General features: G+C 35.0%; 1 protein-coding gene across 4 annotated transcripts; it reads right to left on the minus strand.

The window, feature by feature from the left end:
* Positions 1 to 29: 29 nt before the first annotated feature.
* On the minus strand, positions 30 to 23,862 carry LOC129235448 (sodium/calcium exchanger 1-like). 4 transcript variants are annotated; one of them, XM_054869286.1, is made up of 8 exons: positions 23,777 to 23,862; positions 19,746 to 19,793; positions 5,855 to 6,003; positions 5,684 to 5,783; positions 3,087 to 3,212; positions 2,782 to 2,940; positions 2,461 to 2,632; positions 30 to 847 (listed from the first exon to the last, which is right to left on the minus strand). In XM_054869286.1, the coding sequence occupies exons 3-8, from the start codon at positions 5,993 to 5,995 to the stop codon at positions 643 to 645; spliced, it is 903 nt and encodes a 300-aa protein (XP_054725261.1). In that variant the 5' UTR covers positions 5,996 to 6,003; positions 19,746 to 19,793; positions 23,777 to 23,862; the 3' UTR covers positions 30 to 642. The 4 variants fall into 4 exon arrangements, with proteins under 4 accessions (XP_054725261.1, XP_054725260.1, XP_054725258.1 ...); XM_054869285.1 differs by lacking the exon at positions 19,746 to 19,793 and having other exon boundaries at positions 5,855 to 5,988; XM_054869283.1 differs by lacking the exon at positions 19,746 to 19,793.

Consider the following 23,862-nt stretch of genomic DNA (forward strand, 5'->3'; position numbering starts at 1 on the left):
GATGATCGATGTTACTTCCAATTCTTACTTCCAATTCGCATAAATAATATACATATATTATATATCGATTTTCAAAAAGCCAAATTTGTATTAGAATATGCAAACCAAAAAAAAAAAACAAAAAGAGATTCCGGCCAGTGTGCGTTGTGGCACATTTTTTGTTTCTTCCTTTATTTTTTAGAAACTTTAAAACATAATAAAAAATGAAAATTTAAATATATACTCGAGTTCGGGCAGTTACAGTAAACTTAATTAGCTGAGATATCAACTTTCAGCATAGTTACGCAGTTTGTATAAGTACTCTAATCTATTTGAATGCGTGTAAAGTTTTCCATTAGTTTTGTTGTTATTATTATTATTTGTTTTGGCCAAACTTTTCGTTTTATACAGGTTTTTCTTTCACATATTTTAAAACATTTTTTGCACCTTTTCGCTGTTCGCAAACTTTTTGCCATTTTTGCTTAATAACTCGAGCAAGTTTTCTATTTATGCAGCTTAATTATATGTAGCTTTATGTGTAGGCGTTTATGTTTTGCATGCCTTTAACAATGTTGTATATGTATGTGTGTTTTGCTCTTAAAAAGAAAGTAAGTATGCAATAGTATGTAGTCATCTATGCTGTTTGACTGCTGTTTGTGCCCCTTAGAATCCTTGGATGACTCCGTATGCTTCCAAGGTGCTCATTATTAAGTATACCAACCACAGACTGAAGAAGATGGCGCTATGTATGTATTTTTGTGGTGAAGGACCTCCTAATTCACCACCTATTGATTTCTTTCGCCGATACATTATCAAACAAACGGCAATTACGGCTCCCGATAGGAAAAGTGTCACCGAAAAAGCCAATCTGTGGCAGAAAGAAAAATTAATATTAAAAGTTGTTTAATCAAAATATAAGCAAGGCTAAGAAACGCGATGAATTGGTCGTGGTATAATTTTAATCAGGACATCTGGAATAGATTTTCGGAGCATAAAAATCTGAAAATATTATATTTATTTCTATGAATATTAAGCGTTACGATATAAATGGCACAATGGGGCCCACACATTTACATTTCCAGACAAATTCAGAGCTTGCCTTCTCTTGACAGTTGGGTTTACGCTGGCGTGGTGTATTTTATGCAGTTACAGGCTGTGTCAGAAAAAAGGAGCCGTGATTATTCATGGCTTTCCGGCAAGATGTGTTTTCATAATTACCCTCACATTTTCAATGGGGTTTGACGTCTGTGACGCCATTTTCCTGTTTCCACAAAAATACCGCCTCGAAATGCTACCCGTACTTCTCACTCATTTTGGTTTGGTTGCGTTTACGGGAAAGTTCCGAACGACACTAACCTGAGTTAGGACTGACGTCGTAGCTCTTGAGTGGGACTATTACGCAGCAAAAAGCAGAACGAAATATATCTTGAAGTTACAAGAAAAAAACCGGTTCTTTTCTTCCGACACAGAATGTATAACAAAAATAAAATTCATTATGGAAAGTTGCTGCAATGGCTGGCAAACCAATGACCCGATTTACACGAGGAGACATCTGGAAGGGAGACACTGGAAATTCTCTTTTGATGTTTCATTCGCGTTCACACGGGTAAAAATGTTTCCGCGACATTTTGACATTTAATACTTTAGCATCGTCTGGTTCGGATGTATTCTAGCACGCGCTTACATGTAAAGCAAAGAGCGTTCGACAACAGTTTCTTAAATATATGAATGAAAAATGCAAACTGGTTAAATAATAAATAATTTGTTGTTTTTTTTATTGAAATATATTTATAAATTCTTATACTTGAATAAAAAAAATTAAATTAAAAATACTTCATATGTAAATAATTAACTTAAAATTAACTTGAGTATCTAGAAATGCAGGGAAAAATTAGAAATCAACATAAACATGTCCCATAACTATTTTAAATTATACCTACTTTACTTTCATCGTTGTTATCTTCCGTTTGATTGAAAACCAACACGTAACTTAGAACATTCTTCCACAAAAGGAGAAAACGAATGAAGCAACTGTCAAAAATTGCTTAAGATAAGAAATACGAATAAGAAGAGCAAAGCGTGTCGCCGAATACGGGAGACAAAATCCCTTCTCTCTTCCCCGACCGTCCTTCACCACCGAACAAAATGTTTCCCTTCCAGATGTCTCCTCGTGTAAATCGGGTCAATTCGATGCAAAAAGGATTATTTGTATAGTTGGAAATGCAGACACAATGGAATTGAAAATACAGCTCGGGCGCAACTGAGCAGGGTATTGCCTGATTGACTCAGCCAGTTAATGTCTAGTATTTAGTCCCTATCATTGCGGCTGACCTCATTTCAGCTACATATTTTAGTTGTCAATTGTTTTAATATTGTTGCATTTAATATTATTAAAACACTCATTTACGACCACTGTGATTCCACACTTCCATGCTCATACATAGCAGGAAAATCCATACAAATGCATTGCATTTAACTTACGTGCCCGCCTCCACCCTGAAGGCGCGTCCATGAGATTCATGGTATATGGCAGCCATGGTCCACGCCACGCCAATACCAAGGAAGACATTCACAGCATTACTACCCGTCACATTGCCGATACTCGCATCGGCGGTCTTATCCTGTATGGCGGCCACTTTGCTGGCGAACGTATCTGAAATCACGGAATCATCGTACAATTATGAGCACACATGTATTTTTATATATGAGTAAATCGAACATCCGATGCATTCACAGACAAGCAATCATGCAATTATGGTAAGTACTTATGTGAGTGTGTGGATGAAAGACAATAACACTTACCAGGCAAACTGGTGCCGAGCGCTACAAAACAAATCGCTGTAACCGCATCCTTAACGCCGAGCGTACAACCGAAATGGGATGCCACATCACCAATTAGTGCTGTCACCATACCGATGCCACATATCGAAACAACAAAGCACACGTAACCGTTGGCAATATCTGGATGGAATTGATGGTGTGGAAATGGTTAAACAAGAGAAGAAATGCAATTAAGTACAACTACGTAGGTAGTTTGAAAATAATTGGAAAACTATCTTTGCGAGTCAGGTGGCATACTGCGTTTTGTTTTTGGTGTTGCGACTCACCTGTTGGCGGTATGAATGCGAATATAAGTTTCCAGAAAAGTGTTACGAAATGCAATATGTAATCAAAACATGATGGCGATGACGGTTCATCATCTTCACCACCGTCGCCATTGCTATCATCATCGCCTGAAAGACGTAAAAGTGATTATTTAAAAAGTACTGAGGGATTAAAATTAAAATTGTAAATTTGAAATCTGACGAAGGAAGTTCAACAGTTTGACTGATTTGATTCGCATTAAACTTCTGGCTGAGTAATTTTCATAAGAAATTAACATACAATTTTTCGCAGTAGTTTGGTCGTTACAGCCTCGGCAGAATTAGGGTGATCTTTTCGCACAATATGCGAAGGTAAAATACTAACACCTTAAGAGTTCCTTCTCATGACCGACATGCATTTGGTGTCCGAGTATGAGCACTGGCCCCTTAGAGAGCATCTTTTTCATGGTAGAAATGCACTCGGGCATTTGCCATTGCCTGCCGAGAGATGAAAACTGTTCAATATATTTTTTCTACCATTTAATGTTTCATGTTCATGGTGGGCACCGAACCCAGAACCTATCTAGTTAAAATCACGTAGAAGAACCCAGCAGTTACTGGCAGTTAGTGGTCGTTGGAGCATTTGCGTACTTGAATAGTTAGGGAGGACTCATAATCCGCAGTGTCTCGTCTCCAGGAATAGTCGGAAAATCTAAAAGTTTCAGTCAGAGTAAGTGATGGGCTGTATTTCTTGTAGCTCTCTGGGCTTACCATTGTAACAATGTTGTACAGCGGGCAAACTTCAGCTTCCTGTCCTCTTAGCTATAGAAGGACTAGCACTTTCCCCTAATTTCATATCAATCTAATAGACTCTTGATTTCATTGTAGTAAAATTGCCGATTGCTCAGTCAGTTGGTTATACACCGTGGGATATATCGGCACCGAGTTCTGATGACTATTTTTGGTCTCGTATCAGCCGAATCTCTATTTTTATTAGCGAAGATTATTAGATTATTAAATGCGGCTGATCTAAATTGCATAGAATTATTTAAATTCCCATTGAGAAACCAACCTACAAAAATAACAAATTTAATTCCTGAACCAATTATTCAGACGTTACACAATCTTCTCGTTTTATGTCATTTGTTTTGCACATATAATTTTACGACCGATGACACGTAAGCTCACAGTATTTTGAGTGCTCTACTGGAATATTCGGCCAACTGACTGAGTTGAGATACTTGCTGTGTAGACCGACTAACTGAGAAATTCGTTACTTAAATGATAATATTTTTTGTTCTAATCTGCTTTCATAGGGATTTGCGTTGATATTCTAATACTTTTATTTATGGATACATAAAGGCTTGTCTGTATGTAGGCCTGTCTTCATCCAGGGTATGTATTCTCGAGATTAGACTTTTTATCTTCTTAGTTGCTAATGATTCCCCTGTTGTGTGAACTGTAGTAAGATATTCTTTTGTGTAAGAAATTTCGCTTTTCTAGGAACCAACGGAGAGTCTCTCTTGCCAACAAATGCTACTATGGACTCAGTAGGCAATTGGGTGGTAAAGTCCTCTCTTGACAAACAAAAGTAACACTCTACAAGGCTCTTATCATGTCCATCTTAACATATGACGCAGAAGCTTGCACGATGACAATATCCGATGAGGCGTCCTTTGGAGTGTTTGAGAGAAAGATTCTGCGGAATATTTTTGCACCTTTGCGTGTTGGAGACGGCGAGCGTAGGTGATGGAACAATAAGCTGTATGAGCTTTACGGCGACATAGACATAGTGCAGCGAATAAAGATCCATCGGCTTCGTTATCTATGGTCATGTCGTCCGAATGGATACAAAGCTTGGTTAAGGACTGTTGTACTTTTATTAAGAAGTTTCCATGAAACACATAATGCAGATAAAAAAAGGAGCTAAGGTAGTTTCTAACTGATGCTAATCTTTGAAAGGTGGTTCAACCACACCAACGCTAGCAATCCCATTATGTTTAAATTCAATCGTGTATCAGATCAGCAGGTATGGTTTTGTATATGAATTTCTTGCTTTCCTGAACGCTCGACCCGTAATACATGACTTGTAATATTCCTTAAGATATTTAGTTTGGAAAATACTTATACTGTATACCCCTTTTTCGGTATGAGGTTAGCTGAAAATCGCAATAAAATCTTTAGATCTACTAAGCGAACCCGTTTTTCTTACCAGAAAGTTAGGCAAGCGTTTTTAACTTCAATCTCAGCAGATGTGGCTTACATTTCATACACTGGGTGGTAAAGAGCACCCATTCTAGCACATGTAAGTATCCCAATTACTGTAATTACCCGACAGATAGTGCGCAGATTCCCAATTCTTGAATTCAACCCTTTACAGTTTGGCAGGAAATTGTTACCATAAAAAGTGTCACTTTGTTCATTTAAGACTTGGACAATACGGGGATGTTGTTTAGTATAGTTAACGCCATATTTGAATGAATTTAAATTAAATTGCACATAGAAACTTCAACAAATATAAATATGCACATACAGACATTTATATCCTTTAATTGTAGGTATGTACAAGGCTTTGCTCTCTTGCTCACTTAATTCTCATTTACTATAGTAATATATCTTACCAGCAGTTACTGTCAACGCATCCGCAAACTGTTCCTTCCAGGACGAAGTACCAATGAGGAGTGACGCATTCGCCCTCTGCACCAACTTATCCACAGTGTTCTGAGAGGAAAAATTCAATTAAGTAAAACGTTGCAACAGAAGTTTTATTGAGCTCAATTAATTTTATTCACCTTAAATTCTTTGCTCTCCTTGATGCGCAAGTCAGCGCGCACCACTTCACCCAATTTGGGACGACCCAATAATGCCATTTTATCCTCCTCTGTTAGTTCTTCCGGTGCTTTCTTCTCGGCGGCTTCGATAAGTCCTACCATTTCATCGTCTATGGGCATCCCCGTAACAACAACAGTAAACGGCAACAATAGCAACAGCAGTTTGAGTAGGAGCATCAATTGTGTGCAGCAGAGTGGATAGCAATAAATGTCGTTTATTATAATAATAAGGGCGTAAGTAAATGCAAGAAAAGGATTGTTACACAATTAAGACGGAAAACAGAAATAAAGGAATAGGGCCATTCACATACGAACTTGATGTGCCAGCTTTTTTCGGTTTTTTTTCTTTTATTTTTAAAATATTTGTATAATAAAAAATTAGTTAAAAAATAATTATTTTGCGTACAGTTTTTTTTTATCAGTAAATATGACGAATTCAGCAAGCGCTTGTGAATACCCCTATTAAAAAATGTTATGTTTATTTTTTTATGTTAACAGAAAGTTATTTCTTGTTTTGTTTTCAAGAATGTGACAACGATTTGGTAAACATGAAATCACAACAATAAAAAAGACAATACAAAGACAAACATTGAAGAGAAGTCAACAAGTTCATCGCTTTTGATTGACTTGTTGCAATATTGGCGGGCGGAAAGCGAACACGAAAAGCCGATGCAGCTGATAGATAAATACACGTATATACAAATATAGCAGATTTTAGCACAATATAAAACAACAACAAACAATAAATGGCTCAAAATAGAATTTAGTAGTGGGTACTTACACTTCAGAGCATGCAACATGGCATTCTACGTCTACACATACACATGCACGTATAAGAATGCACATTGTGCATCATGTTCAATATATTTAATTACATAGCAGACAAATACCGTAAGCAAATACACACAGTCATGCAAAGAGACAAAGTGTGGCTATGGGCTGGAGCTGGAGAGTAGTTCGTGCAGGAGAGTAGCAGCAAGTAAAGTTGGAGCATTGGCAAGTTGCACGTTTAACATAAAAAAAATTTGACAACATTTGAGGCCATAATTGGATTGCATGCTCAAAACACTTACTCACTAAACAAAATATATAACTCTTATTTATTTATTTATTTTTCTTTTATTCTGACGAGTAGTACTTCAAATATATTCAATGCGGAGCATTGAAATTAATTAGAATAAAGTGAATATAAAAATAGTAAAACTTAAATTGTATGAAATTATAAATTGTAAAAATTATATTTTTTTTAAATTAATTAAAAATTTGTGGAAAATCGAAAGGGAAGACATTACGCGGAGGAAACTTAGCTCGTAGGTTGATGGATGGCATCGGATGCTATCACAAGTGCAGAGTGGCCTCCATACTCAACAGAAACGAATTTCATGGGTTCTAGCATTTGCCTAATTTCGGAGGCCAGGGCTTATGTGAAGGTCCTGAAAATTTGGACTCGTTAAAGCAATCACTTCGTTGAAAATGGGATCTGCGGCGTCTCGTGGAAAATTTCACCAAACGTTTGAGGCTCTGAGTTGGTGCCAAGGGGAGCCACTTTGAAGCCGGATCAAACAGAAATGAGTAATCCCTAATGCTATTGCAATTCCTGTATACTGTTTTCTTAAATTTTGCCCCTATAACTAAATTTTGTCAACAAACCTTTGCCTCCGTTAATTTTTGTCACCCTGTATATCCAGTTCTAGTAAACATTTCTGCAATAAAATTACTCAAAGCAAAAAAGGATTGGATCTATACCACAAGGAGTAAACTGATGGTTTTTGGTGAATAGATAAGATTCAGACATTCACACAAAAAATTGAAGCGGGAGAAACAGCTTTTGCGAATCTAGCCCGCAATCAGGTATTCCACAAAATACTAGAGCTCGAGAAGATACCCCGGTATCGAGCAGTGCGATATTCGCTCGAAACTCGTTCATTGCTCAACTGCTGCTGTTGGTTTGAAAATTTCGAGCTTTTGGACAATTTAAGCAGCTAAAAAAATTTTTCAATTTTAAATTTCAACCGGTGCTGATAGGTTTATTTTTCCAACGACGTACTGGGTTTAAATAATTTGTGAAGCCCCGAAGCATTGAACAGGTGTGCAAGTACTCGTTGCTCATTTGCTCAGGCTCGAGAGCTCTACAAAATACCAATTATCAGTTGCAGAGGTTTTTACAGGTGAAAACAGAAGGAGGTGTAGCATATTAAGAACCTAGATGAGGTTAGTTTAAGCTAAACAACGCCCCCAAAAGAGCAGGACGGAGCCAAACTTACGTCAATCGAGCATAGAAACTTCCCATTGTAACACCATTTGCAAATAGCTCAAAATAGGAAAGTAAAGAAGATAGGGAAGAATGGGGACTAATAAGGAACTACGGAAAGTAATATGCTGCATGCAGATGAAGAAATTACGTAGGCAACTGAATGAAAGCCAAAATGCTTAAATCTGAGCCTTGCGCGAGCAAGTCCATATTAAAGTAAATTCTGAGATGATGTCCTCTACTAATGGAAGATGTGGCTTTGTTCGCTCCAGAATATTCTTCGCCCGCTTCTGATTAACTCGCGGCCAGATGGCCTTTATGTTAATATTTTCGCCAAGCGCTCGCTGAGTTGACTCGTGGCTCAACTGCTTAAGACCTCCACCCCCGACACAGTCATGCAGTGTTCTGCGATGTCACTGTGGTCTGGCAATCATATACAAATCATATTTAAAACTTGGCACCCCTCGACCAATTTCGACGGCAATATCAGTGGGCTTGAGATACGCTGAATGCAGATTTTTTGTATGATTTTAAAACGATTTTCTTCACCAGTTGTAATGCTGGAATTTTGGGGGTTTTATACTTAAGTCTTTAGGCAGCGAAGGGCAGGTTACCATCAGTGCGAAGCAGTAAGGAAGCGCAACTGGTAATAGTTCTGAATCTGATTTTTGGTCGGAGAGAGAGAATTTCTACTGCTATGAGAAAAACAGTCTCTTAGAGTTTGCTTCCGAAGATATCGTGAACCCATTGAGTCTATCGAGGATAACAAATGTAGTGGCAGGCCGTCGATCAGTAATCGTAAATTATGCATAAGCGAGCTGGTAGATGACTTGAACATTGCTTATGGGTCTATTCAGGATATTTTAGTTATTGATTTGTGTTTGCTCCGTGTTGCTGCAAAGTTGGTCCCCAAGAACCTGAATCTCACGTAACAATGGGTAACTTGCATCAAACGCATCATTACTGGAGACGAGACGTAGGTTTATTAGTATGACACGCAATCCAGACTTCAGGCGACTGAGTGGAGAGCTCCAGCTCCGGATGAACCCAGACCAAAAAAAAAACCAAGGTTTTTTCAGTCAAGAAAGAAAGCGATTATACACCACGAATTTTCGCCAGATGGGCAGACTGTTACTAAAGACTATTATTTGGATATTGTGAGACATTTACGTGAAGCAATTCCTCAAAAAAGAAATGATTTGTGGATAAAAATGTGTGGATTTTCCACCATTATAGCGCAACGTCGCACAGTACCATCATTATCCGTGAATTTTTGACGAAGAACGAAACAAATATCATCTATGGAATTCACTTGATGTGGTTTCCTGCGATTTTTTTCTGCTTGATCGCGCTATAAAACCACTACGGGTAACGTGTTTTAACAGCCGAAAGGAAGTAATGGAAAAATCGATGACGGCTTTGTTGACTATACCGAAAATATCTCGAGAGCTGGATAAAACGCTGACATATTGGGGTGTTCTGTTGATGAGGAGTACTTTGAAAGTGATAATGTCACTTTTGAGATATAAAATTATGTTTTGAAATATTCTGAACATATTCCGGGAATTTTCTTACAGGTATCCTAATCGCTGTAGTATATTTCAAGCTGAGATCTATGCTGTAACCAAGCAACTGAATTAGCGTCGGAATTTACTGCCCTCGACACTCGCACAAACATCGATATCGATAGTAAAGCTGCTTTTAAAGCAATAATGGCTGTAACGGTTATCTCGGAATGCTGCAAACCGTATATCCAAAATGGACGAGCTTTGCTGGTATAGACACGTCACAATTTACTGGGTAAGGGGGCACAAAATAATAGAGGGAAATGAGAGAGTTGACGAGCTTACTAAGGCAGCATCTGCTTACTTAGGATGAGTGCGTCGACGTGACGTAACTAGTCAAAGAACTAACTCTGGAGCCACAGTCTATATGAGAAGCCTCGAACTCCCACAGGATTGCCAAAATAAAGCTTCGAAAGCAACCCACTTTATTCTATAGTACCCAAGGGCAAAATGTAAAATATTGGTTGGAGTATTGACGGGACATTGTCTCACTCCATATAACGCAGTTAAAATGGGATTGGTCCAGAACGACGAGTATAACATATGCGAAGAAGAAAGGGGTACGTTAGAACACCTTCTTTGCCACTGCCCTGCTCTAAGAAGAACTCGTTACAACTGCTTAGGATCAGTATACTTTTCTTCTCTGAAGGATGCTGCTGACAAGAGTTTAAAGTATTTAATATAAGTCGCCAAGACATGTATCACGAACTACTCGTATATTTAACACGACTCCAACAACACTCGTAACATTACGGACCCTTGTGGTCTATGTGAGATCTATTCAGATCAGCCAGATATACCTAACTTTACCTTCCGGGAACTTCTCGATCAAGGCGTAATTTGGAATTATGTCCCTGGAGGAAGCTAAATTAAAATTTAACTCTAAAAATTGTCAATTGTTTGTAAATTACAATAACACTTAGCAAGGGAGCAAACATCAGAAGCAGTTGGCGAGAAGCGAGGATTATTTGAAAAGCTGCAAATTGTTAGTGTCATTAAAATAAAATCTGTGAATTTTTCACGTAAAACTAAAGTTGAGCAAATTAAATTTTCCGTTTTTTAATGATTTTTCGTTTTTGTTTTTAATTTATTTTAATATTTATTTATTATTCATTAAATTATTTTTTAGCGGTTTTTGATATTTTAGACCACATCAACTATACATTCATACATTCATACACATTCGTTTTCGCTGAGACTAGTAATCACGAACATTTTCCAAGGCACTTCAGCTATACATTATTCGTTTTTAATTTATGCTTAGTGCACATCACATGAAACAAAATTTTACTTCTTTAAGCCTCATTAGATTGGGAAACACAAATAAACACCAACAAATTAGGCGGGGAAAAAAATAATCAAAACATTTTAATTGCAAATTGTGGTTGTTGGTTAAACTACGAAAGTCGTATTGTATGAAATTTACTTACAAAATTTTTATGAAGTTTAGATTGTACAAGTCAAGTGCAATTCGAATCAAATAGAGTACAGTGGTAAGAATTGTACGGTTCGTTGGAATTTTTTTTTTCGATTTTCATTTGTACATGTGTAGGAGGATTGCGTTGCAGTTTTGTTGATTGTTGTTTTTTTATATAATTGCGATTTTTTATTTACACATTTTTTAAATCGATAAATATATGAAATCAATACATTTACATTTTGTTTACAAAGTTGCAGTAGTTTGTCAAATACGATTTTTTGTGGCAAGCGAGAAGGAAGAAGAAGCAGCAGCGTTAGAAGCCACAGAAGCCGGATGAGGTAATATGTTTGTATGTAAATAAATTGGATATTTTTTTTGTTTGCATTTTGTTTTCAAGTAACGTTGGCATGATGTCATTTGTTGTTGTTGTGGTCGACAAAAATAATGGTGATAATAAATAGTTCGAGGTGTCATCATTGTTGAGCATAGTTAAGGAAATTTATAGTTGTCGTAAGTTGTTTGAGTAATAGCCATTTTACAGCGTTACGCAAATGAAGGCGTTCACAAATCGACGAAGGTGACCGAAAAAAATTTATGATACAGCAATTTTAAAAGAAAAAGAAAATAAATGCTTGCGTAACGCTCTTTTGTAAAACATCACATTTACATGCTTTCGACATTTAGGTAACACGAATCCATTTGCCAAGTAATCGCATCACTTTATAAATCACATGAAACATTTTGTTTTATTTACTTTTTTATTTGAAATTTACTGCTTAAAAAATTAGTCACAAAAATTTGACGCAAGAATTGTGCGTCACAAAATACTGTATAATTTCTTTTTTAATTTTTTATAATTACATATTTACATATGTATATACATATATATTAAAAAAAAATTTAAGATACAAAAAAGCGCAATTTCTTTTGAAGTAAACAAAAATATATATAGAATCCACGAAACGAAACAAAAATCGCAACGCTCACACTTTACCAATCGATACACAATCAATTTATCGAGCACATTTCGATTTGCACGGCAATAGCGACACAACTCAAAATGGCTTATATTTAAATTACATAGGAGATTGCGTTGATAAAATCTTTATAAAGCAGTCAGAATTTGAAAGTTCACAAACTTTCCCGACAAAATGATTGCGAAATTATGAAACGCTAAAACATTAATTGCCTGTACTGAACATTTTTATAATTTGAGTTGTGTTGTTACCGCAGAGCACCATCGATTTACGTACATATAACACACATGTGTGTATGTATTTATGTAATTAATGAAACAATCTTCCAGTCATCGTATATATGTATGCACGTATGCATTAGTATTGGTATATGTAAGCATGTATGCTTTAGTATTGGTGTATGTATGCATTGACATACATGCATTCCTACATATGGCACAAAAAAATTATGCATACAACCATAAAATAACAAGTATTAAGAAACCTATGCAACCTCTATAATGTCTCTTAATAGTACCGGGTGATTTTTTTAACTGTATGAAAGTTATCGATAACTATGGCTTGACAGCTTAGAATGACAAACTGTGTTGACATTTCTGTTCAGTAGACTGATCGAATGGACCATGTAACTCGTAGCCCCGGCGAACATATGCCGGATATCGTATTCAAAAAATAAATGTCATGAAATTATCTACCAGATTATAATAAAAACAATTTACAGAAGGGAATTCGGCAAACGTGATATTCACTTATATTATTAATCTTCCTCTTGGGCGAATAGTTGCATACGTCGGTCCTGGTGTATTGCTGACAATCGACGACGAACTGTTACGAATCGAGTTAGGGCTCATATTTGAGGCTATTTCTCCGCAAAAGTATTGGACCGTTTATTTGTGGCAGTTTTGATGAGTAAAATTTACCAAAAAGTATTATTACCGCCAGCTGCGAAAATATTTGGAAGAACTAACCAACCTTCGGTTTTACAAGCAGACAACGATCCCAAGCAACGGAGCCGAGGATGTGTAGAGTGGAAACAGCAAAATGGGATTGAAGTGTTTGATTGGTCTTCATAGTCGCTTGATACCAACCCTATTGAAAATATTTGGGCAATAGCTAAGCAAAAACTCAAAGGAAAGCAAATATGGAACCAATTATCAAGACAAATTCGGCTGATTTGGTATCGCTTAAATTCACAACTTGCGCAGAAATTAACATTAAATATGACTCGAAGATGTGAAGCCATCAGAGTTTATGGTGGTGACTATACATTTATTGAATCCATTGAGTATAAGAAATATTATATTATATTAAATATTGTATGGGACAAACCAACTTCATAATTTTTATTCTAAAATAGTTTTTCCAGCTGCCTTGTATTTCATTTAAATGTGTGCACGAACTAGCGGTAGTTTTAAATAATTTTTTCTTTTGCTTCCAAACGTAAAGGTGGAGCGTTGCTTGAAACCTGACTTTGTTGAAGGAAATAGTGCTTTCATTTCGATTTTATTTGTTGAGGTAATTCCGTGATATTTTTATACAAATTTCACAATTTAAAAGATTCCTTGAGTAAGTTGAGTAGTTTCCAATAGCAAATAAATAATTTTCGTACGAGAAATTAACTTTTTGGGACACTATGTCAAGCGTAACGCAGATTTTTACAGAGGAGCGCGCTAATATTCTAGCTTTGAGTGAAATAAAAATACCAGCCACAACTTTTTGAAAACTCCTGATGGATATGGAAAAATTTAAAGAACTGGTCCGAAGCCCAAGATTAACGGCAAGTGGAAGGGAGATTTAAAACGGTAGGCTGTAAATAAATCAACAGCCCTAACCAAATTATACAATTTAACTTTCCCGCAATACTACGAAGGGAAAAATACATCGAATTTAAAATATCAAAATATACTAGTTAAACCGAAGCTTGTACTACGCCACAAAGCAGCTGGACTCGAATTCGCCGACAGTCATAAGTTCCGGGATAAAAAATCACAATCCATCACTTTTAGAAATAAAAGCCCAATGGCCCTAATGGTTTTCAAAACAAACGCCTCATTACCGAAACTTCCACTGTGGCTTTCTTATGATAGTGCTTTTAGCTACCGTAGCAAGACCGCAATTTGTTTTACACAGTGAAGTCCAAAATAAACGAGGCTGGCGTTATAAAAATATTTTTGATGGCGCCACCTTTTTAACGAGTTTGTGTGTTGGAAGTTACATCTCTAGCTGACTTCCAGTGAAAGCTTGGTGGCATTCGATTCAGTGGAACTGAAGTTATTGCGTCTATAGTGTCAGTATATTTGTGTCATCGGTACAAAAACGAGTTTCGAACAAAGAACTAATAGCTAATTTTGTTTTTAAATCGGTAAAATGTTTACCGAAACATTTGGGTTGATGAAAAAAGTTTATGGGGATGATTTTCATTCTCGTGCCAGAGTTCATGAGTGGTTTATACGTTTCAGAGATGGTTGTGAGGACATAAATGACAATGAACCGTAATCACCGAAAACTCCATTGAAATTTTCGTAAATTTATCAAAAATGAACCGAAATCATCATTGAAATTCATGGAATCGAAATTGAATATCTATAAAACATCGATTTATCGCATTTTAACTGATCATTTGGGCTTACGAAAGGTCTGCGCAGGTTTACTGAGGACCAAAAATGGCTCAGAATTCAACATTTGAAAGATCTCATTAAAGTGGTAGTCTGGTAACTTACACGTTTTTTGAGGCCATGTTTGGGACATTTTTTGGAAGGGAAAATAAAATTCAATCGGTTTGATTTTCTGATATGTTATTAAAGGTATCAGAAGGTGTACAAAAAATTTTTTTTTTTTTTTTTATGTTTTGATACTATATTTGTACACTGCAGCAAGCGGCAAAAAAAAGAGGTACAGTGGCTGGCCGGCGTGATTTCCTCACTTGTGGTCATCTGAAACAGAAAAAACAAATTGCTTATTAATCAGTGTGCTTGTCGTTCTGGCGGGTAGTAAGATCAAATGATTTTGACAAAAAATAACAAAATAGCGGACTTCGTAAGAAAATTGCCTTTTTTTAAAGTGGAAATCGGACTAAAAAATGGAAAGTTAGGGACGAAATAAATTAAATCTACTACCCGCCAGAACTATTGATGTGTAGAAAAACATATCTAAATTTCAGCTCAATCCGTTAGATAGAAAATTTGTTTTCACGACGGCCATCCGGAAAAACGTTGTTTTGCTCGAATTTCGGTCTAAAATTTGTACAGTATATTACCGAAATTCGAAATTTTCAAAATAAGTTACCAGACTACTACCTTAAAGAGGCAAGAAAAGACGAGAACTTCCTTTACAACATTGTAACTGGTGATAAAACAGGGTGTTTCCAACATGAACCTGAAACTAAGCGTCAAAGTACCGAATGAAAGGCCCTAGACGAGCCACCACCCGAAAAATCGCGTTTGGAGAAGTCAACAAGTAAGTCTATGCTCATTTGTTTTTACGATTCAAAGAGAATTGTCCACAAGAAGTTAGTGCCAATGGGCCAAACCGTCAATGCAATTTTCTATCTTGGCATTTTGAAGCGTTTGTTGCATCGCATTCATCGAATTTGCCCTGAATACCGCGAAGGAGGAAGCTGGCGCTTATTGCATCATAATGCACCATCTCATCGATCCACTCTTGTGACTGATTTTTTGACTAGAAATCGCATTTTAACCATCAATCGCTCCTCGTATTCGCCTGATGTGGCTCCCTGTCTACCTATTCGAAAAATTGCATTTGGCCATGAAAGGAAGACGTTTTGCGTCCGTAGAGGCCATGTAAAATGCTTGTACCGATATCCTGAAGGACATTCCGGCCAATGACCTGAAACACTTTTTCGAAAAACTTTTAGATCACACAAAACAGTGTATTGAGGCCAGAGGGGAATATTTTGAATAAATAAACTCGAAGCTATCAGAACAAAGCTCCTGTCGTTTTTATTTTAGCTCAGTCTTGTTTATTTTGGACTTCACTTTGTATTTAGCTTAAGATGAACGTAGAAAGCTACGTAGAGGTCTTGGATAAAGTTTTGTTGAATTTTGCCGAAGAATTTCACAGTGAGTCTTGGACGTAATAAATAAATAAATAAATAAATAAAATAATGGGCAAAAATCGACCTTACTGTCTATCAGTCACTCGTAAATTCGATGCCTCGACGACTAGTGCAATTTACAATAAATATTTTATATTATGTATTTTCTTAAGATTTTTATTTAAGATTAGTTTTACCATTTCTCTATTTCCTCATACCTCTTCGAAAATTATTAAATTTTTACAATAAAAAACTGAAATAAATCTTTTATTTCATTGATTTCTTCCCTTCTGCCGAAAGGTAAAAGGATTTAAGATCTGATTCATTTTTTACAAAAAAAAAAAATTCAGTGTCCCATTTAGCTGTTTTCTTAGGAAAACGAGAATAAAAAAAAATACTAGGTATGAAACAATATATACATTAATATATCATTTCTTTTTCAAATATATCAAACAGGTGTTTGCGAAAATTCAGTAAATTAATTTTATATAATATTTAATTGGATATTTAGGCAATTGTTGTTGTTATAAAAAATAATGTTTTTTTACACATACAGATGTTATTCGTAAAAAAAGAAAAATTTAAGTAAAAGCAATTGTCTGTTGGAGCTAAAAAAATGAAATATAATAAAATTATTCACGAAGTATTATTACTAAGATTACTTTGTTTTTAGCAAGTGAGATCACGTAGCGGTTAGGTGCTATTCAAGCAAGCATAGGCAAAAGCGGGAAATAATACTTTAAGTGAATAGTAAAGCGTTTATTTTGATAGAAATATTTTAGGTGATTACTGAATTTGAAAACCTTAAATATAGATGCCTAATAATTTAAATGTGTATTTTTCAAGGGAAAATATTTTTGTTTTTATAAAAATATATTAAAAATTTTCAAAAAAGTTTAAAAACCTCTGATTAGTTCTTAAAAAAATTAGAATCGTTATTTTGAGCAAAAATTATTGCATTAAATTATAGTATAGAAAATAATAGCAGGTAAGTTTGATTATATGAATTCTAATGGCATGTGGAAAAATATATTATATTACATATGTATTTGTAATATTTATGTGAAAATATTATTTACGATGACTGAAATATTTGCATAGTGTAAAAATATAGCAGAATATATGTTGACCATTTTCGGAAGAAATCATTTATATATACACCTGTGTTCACAATAATAGAAGCGCGGCGAACTAACAAGTTTTAACTATTTTTTTTAATATTGTAGACAGTTTGTTTATGTGTTTTTAAAAATAAAGTGCCAAACTTTGTAAGACTCTCAAAATTTGAAAAATTTAATTAAATTAATTAAAAAATACATTAAAATAAACATATATTAAAATTTGCAACTTTTTATTTAGAATCTTTAGAAAAATTCTGGGTATACAGTTTTATAGCCCATTCAATTTCAGTATGCATTTTCTGAGCATTTTATTCCATACAAAAGGCTTCCGAGCACGTGCTTTATATGAAAGAAAATTGACAACATAGCAAAACAAATTTTCAAAAATCAACTCGATTGTTGGACAAATTTAAATTTACATTTTATTATACTAAAATTGAAAGCGTAAGTTTCACGTGTCCAAAATGTTCGTTAATTTTTGACAATTTTTTTTTTCGCTGAGGTACATTTTCTTCCAGCTGTGCTTTATATGGAAGAAAATTGACAACATAGCAACACAAATTGCCAAAATTCAACGCGATTGTTGGGCAACTTGAAACTTACACTTTATTATACTAAAATCGAAAGCACAAGTTTCAAGTGTGTCAAAATTTTAGTTGATATTTGAGAATTTTTTTCTTTGAGGTGCTGGGCATTTGTTTGGTAGTATTTTATATGGCAAAAATGCTTTACTTTGTATGCGAAAAAAAATTGCCAGAAATCAACGGGATATTTGAGCCACTTCAAACTTACACTTTATTATACCAAAATTTAATGAGCTACAAAACTGCATACCTTAAGTGTTCTAAAAATTAGTGAGTTGAAAGGTTTGATGAGAATTTTTAAATATTTCTTAAATTCTTGTGGTTTTTACGGTTTTTGCTGTCGAATATTGTCCAATGTAAAATCCGAGCTGCTATATGGTTGAGAATCCTAGGCGCTCACATCTGTGTTGACTCGGAAGCTGCAAACTTTTGTCAACTTCTGCCTGCGCAAAATCTTAGGGATCTGGTGGCCGCATTTAATTTCTCATAGTGACCCATTAGAATAGACCAATGAACTCCCCATCGAGCAAACGGTTTGATTGGACACATTGCGCAAAGATGCCGGCAAAGTCTGCAGGGCTATCCTTTCTTGGCGACGTTTTACAGATGCCGACATTAGGCGCTCCAATAGTAGTTCGAATAATGTTAACCAATTTCTTAAGACCCGTAACGGCTTCAATAAAACTTTGCTTGACCCCAGGTTCCACCCAGAGTTAAAATATATGTATTACATATATAAATTGTTTTTGCCGAATGCACGCTATACTTTTGTAAAAATATATAAAACAAAATGCAAATACAAAAAATAAAAAAATTGTTAACGCTTCGTTCGTCGCGCTCCTATTATTTTGAAGGTGTACTATATGTATAGGGTTTTTCAGTAAGAGCGCTTCAACTTTTGAACTTTTTTGAATAAAACACAAACGGTTTGACTTTTTTAGCTAATTTTTTTTTTATTATCGAGTTTGAACATATACATTTAAGTATGAAATTCGATTTCTTTTGCATGACCACCGCGTGCACGTTTTACAAAGTCCAATCGTTGAACCCAATTTTCGACCACTCTTTTGCATAAATCGGCCGAAGTTTCAGCAATTTCGCGTTCAATATTGGCTCTGAGCTCACAAATCGTCGCCGGCTTGTTACTGTAGACCAATGACTTCACATAACCCCAAAACGGGACGGCTTGTTAAATGGACCGTAAAATGGCCGTAATGCTCTTAAAGTAGCAGCAACAGAACGATTATTTTCATAAAAAATTTGCACGATTTGCAATCGTTGCTCAAGTGTGTAGCGTTCCATGATGAAATGTATACTAATGAAGTTTACAAATGACAAGCGAAAAATAAAAAATATTGCGTCCTTCGCCCTGCCTATCGGAAAAAAGTTGAAGCGCACCTATTGAATAACCCTATACTTGTACGAGGTGTATGTACTTTTATTAAAATTTTGTGTTTTTTATTTCGAAATTTTTTTCGTGCACTCCACTGTATTTTTAACTATGTTATGATGTAATTTCATGTGTGTATGTATGTTACCACTTGTTGAAGCTGCTAGTTAATTAGTATAACAAAAACACTTAAACACAAACAAAAATATTCAATTACAAATGATGAGAGCATTGTGGACAAGCCTTAACACGTTTTTTTTCTTAGCACACGAAAAGTTATTTGAAACAAATTTGTTAACACGACAAAAATGACTTTTTACATAGAACTCAATTCAATTCCAGTATCTGCTTATTATAATAAAAGTTTTTGAAGTAGAAATATTATTTACCAATGGGCCTTTATAATTGTATAAATACTTATATGTATGACAGTAGAATTGTAAAAAAAGTAGTACAAGAAGAAGAAGAAGTAAAATTGTTTGTTACATACCGAGAAACTTGTTAAGAAACTTAAGTGCTTCCGTTTTAATGCTATTATCTGCGTGGATAATGAATAATAAAGGGGTAGGAGGAATAATTTTTCTTTTAAGTTTTGTTTAATGATCTTATCAATGAGAATTTGTATGACATATTTGCATATACGTATCTACATACGAATGGTATTTATGAAATAATATTCTAATTATAAAATATTGGTTTTTGTGCCAAGGGAGGTTTTTTTTTATTTCTAAGGAATAGAGCTGTAAAAGACTATTTATTTGTATTAATTTTTTTAATCTAAATATTTTAAGAAAGTGTGTGACGGAAAGTTTGAAAGTATTAATTATTACCACGCTTATGATCGCTGCACTATTTTCCACCTGCACTATTAGACTTCTACCCAAGGTATTCTCATAAAACGTAATATAGAGTTGTACACAAATACGAGCTGTGAGTATTAGATAGAGAGACGAGTGTTGTAAAGCATTTTATTTTGGTTTTATGCAAGGTGGCGCAAAATTGGTCAACCTATAAGAAGAGTTATAATTTTTGGCAAATGACGTTGCACATCAATCATATTTGACATTTGAGAACTAGACCGTTGCAGTATATAATACAAACAGACAAGCACTGAAGCGCGTAAAGGCAAAAATAAAGATTTTCATCATTTACAAAATTTTAAGAAGGGTGAAGATGTTGAGCAGTACACTCTTCACTGCTGGCATCTTCCAGCAAGTCGCTAAAAAACAAAATTTCTTGGTTCATATCCGCAGAAGATTGGTCGTCTGGAAGTCCAGATCTGAATCCATTGGACTACAGTTTGTGGTCGGAATTGGAGAACATGGCCTGTCGAAGACCCACAGAAATTTGGAGAGTCTCAAATAATCTTTGGTTCGAGCAGCGACGTCAATGTCCATGGAAACCTAGCGTGCTGCAATAGCGGAATGGCCTAGTCGTTTCAAGGCTGTATAAAAGTAAATGGTGACTCTTTCGAGTGAAAATTAAAATTTTCGTTTTTAATATTTACATGATTAAATGAGACTAGCTTCATTAAAAAAAGTATTATAAAGTCATATCTATAACGGACTTAACTTGTAATAGAACTTATCCAGGACTAAGGATACCAAAATTGTTAAATCGAATAAGTCTTTCGAATAAGAATTATAAAACTTTTTCCAAAATTACATTCCAGCCAATTTTTAGAAGTATTGATTCAACTTGAAGTATAGGTCCAACTTAGACCACTTGACATGGAATCATTCGTTTATGAAAAATTCGCCACAACGCGAGTCGAGAGATTGCCAGTTGTGGTATCGATTGTTTGGCTCATTTTAAAGCTGCGTTCTTTTCGATATTTCCAATAGTGGATTATTAGTGCTAACCTAGTTGGTGGATCGATTATTACCAGTGACTTAAGCGACTTGAAACTGTGACCTATAATTCATAATTGACATAATTTTAAGTTTTAACTTAATTTTTTTTTGTAATAGCGACAGTAAAAGATAGTTCAGCCATGTTTCCATCGTTCTGAAAATTTTAGTATACCTGTGTTTATGCGTATTTTGTTTACTTCTGCTTCTGATAAACAGCACTGCACTTTACTTAAGTGAACAAAATTATAATACTCGAGTACATTGGCATACTTTTACAGCTCTACTTTATATGCTAATATGAGGCTGAGAACTAGCTTTTATGAGGTCAAAGGATGAAGAGGATGCGAGAGGAAAAGAAACATTTATGGGAAAAACTGGAGAATCAAGAAAATATTTGAAAAAATATGACAAAATGATATGATAAGTTTCTTTGACGATTAAAACGAAAGGGCTGACTCAAAGGATTTTATGGATAAAATAAAAAAATATTTTACAAAAGGGGTAGTTGGAGTTTTCTTTACTTTTGACTTTAATTGGTTGGCATTAAATAAATATTTTTTGTGGACATTTCCCCATTTTGTGCTCTTCAAGTTTATACTGATATGTGTGCTTTGTAATTGAAATTTGGGCAAATTGAAATACTTAAGTAGATACTAAGCTTAAGTGTTTTTGCGTAAGTCTGCAAACTACATGTCAACCAAAGTGAGCTAACTTACTAACAAATTACGTTTCGTACGTATTTCATGCGTATTTTTCTATGGAACGGTTTTAAAATTGATATGATTATTTTTGATTAACATTGTGAGGGTTGTGGCTATTCAACTTTTTGTTTTACCCAAAAAGTAACACTTTTTAGATTTTGCTGCTTAGGATAGCACTAAAGGGGATCTACGCAGCAGCGCATTTTCAGCTGAAAATACACACAATCACAATAATAAATGTACTAGAGGAGATGCTTTAAACAACAGTTAGTTCACTAACTAACACTTGAACTAAAAAAAAGCGTAAAATAATGGATAGACCAATGTGGGATGAGATTTGTAAAATTTCGCAACTGAATATATATCGAAATCAAATAAAGTATTCACGCTAAAAAACGAAGCGCAATGCAATAAATCAAAAGGTAAAAAGGTTAAAAAATTAAATAAATACACTTTACTCACAAAATGCCAAAAAATCAAGTGTAGAAAAGTGCTTAAAAATACACCACATTTACATTGCAAGCATTTGCAGTACAAAAATCAAAAAGGAAAGAAAAAAACAAAAGCAAACAGAAAAATATTTGCGCTTTAATTGAGTAGAGTTGCACTTTTTTGGCTCTCAAACTCTATAGCTGGCATTTCGCGTTTTCATTTACATTTGCGAGTGCACAAACAACATATGCATGAATTTATTATGCCAACGGGCCTGACGGAGCGTATACGCAACTAAAAGCATACGAACGAACACTAGGCGCGCGTATGACAGCGGCTTTGTGATTGCGCTACTGTTGTTATTTTTTATACAAATTTGCATTTATTGCGGCGGTCATGCTGCATCATTTCTGCGGGAAAATTAATGCATGAATTTTAAACGCTTTGCTATTTAAAAATTTTTAAACTAATTATTTTTTTTGTTTCATTGCAATTTCGAAAGTAATCTCTTAATTATTGAGACTGCAGCGGTTTTGTTTTCTTTTTGTATTTCAATGGTTTGAGGTTTGAATAGATTAACTAATTTGGAAAATATTTTGCACTATATCACATGTACATATACGTCTACTTGTATGTATACAAAAAACGAAAAAAAGAATAAACTTGTGGTGGACTTTACTGAAATTCATTGTTGGAGCTGCGTTGGCTGTATGTGTGTATTTGTGTGTGGGCGCACGCAAAGGAATATCGATACATAAATAGTAAATAGTAGAGAAAAAAGATACAAATGAAAAATGATGAAAGGAAAAAAGAGAAAGTAGATTTAGATTTCACGGTACAGTTGGATTTTGCTACAATATATTCCAATGATAAATATTTATGCAAAATTTCGTAGTAGCTCCTTCTTATTTAAAAAAAAAATCTTTTACTTAATATAAATGCAAAAAAAATAATGAGCAATTCGACTAGGGATTTATGCAGAATATTACGCACAAAGGAGAACAAATGAATGAATGCATAGGTTCGTATATGTATGCACGTATGTGTAAACGACACACTAACACACGCTCGCGCACGCTATTGAATTGTCGCTTGAAGCCGGCAGGCGGGTAAGGAGTAGTGGTATGTTGCTTTAAAAAAGGTGAACTATATGTATTTGGGAGCGCTGACTACTACCTCGGCGTAAAGCAGCGACAACATGGGAATAATATTGGGTATGCGAGTAGTGAGAAGGATCGTGGAGCTATGTAAGTGCTTGGGTTCTTATGATGCTGGGTCGTTCGATTTTCGGATTGATTGGTTGACTGCTCGGATTGGTACTCAGTTTCTCAAAGAAGCAGTTATTTAGATGGTTATTATTGTTATAGTACATATACAATGTTATTTATTCATAGAGTATATAAGCTAGATTCTCAAGGAGGCACTTGCAGGAGCATACATATAAATATATGCATGGATGTATGTATATGTATACATAAGTGTGTATATTGATGATATGATTATTGAAAGTAAGCAAATAGCAAACATATATGTACCTGGTGCAATGATGGGTTCGCCGATATTGACGTAAAATAGGACATCCTTCTCGTAGCTGCCTTCCTCAATGATTCCCAGCGGAATG

This window comes from Anastrepha obliqua, chromosome 1 (genome assembly GCF_027943255.1).
Source record: "Anastrepha obliqua isolate idAnaObli1 chromosome 1, idAnaObli1_1.0, whole genome shotgun sequence".
NCBI classification, from domain to species: domain Eukaryota; kingdom Metazoa; phylum Arthropoda; class Insecta; order Diptera; family Tephritidae; genus Anastrepha; species Anastrepha obliqua.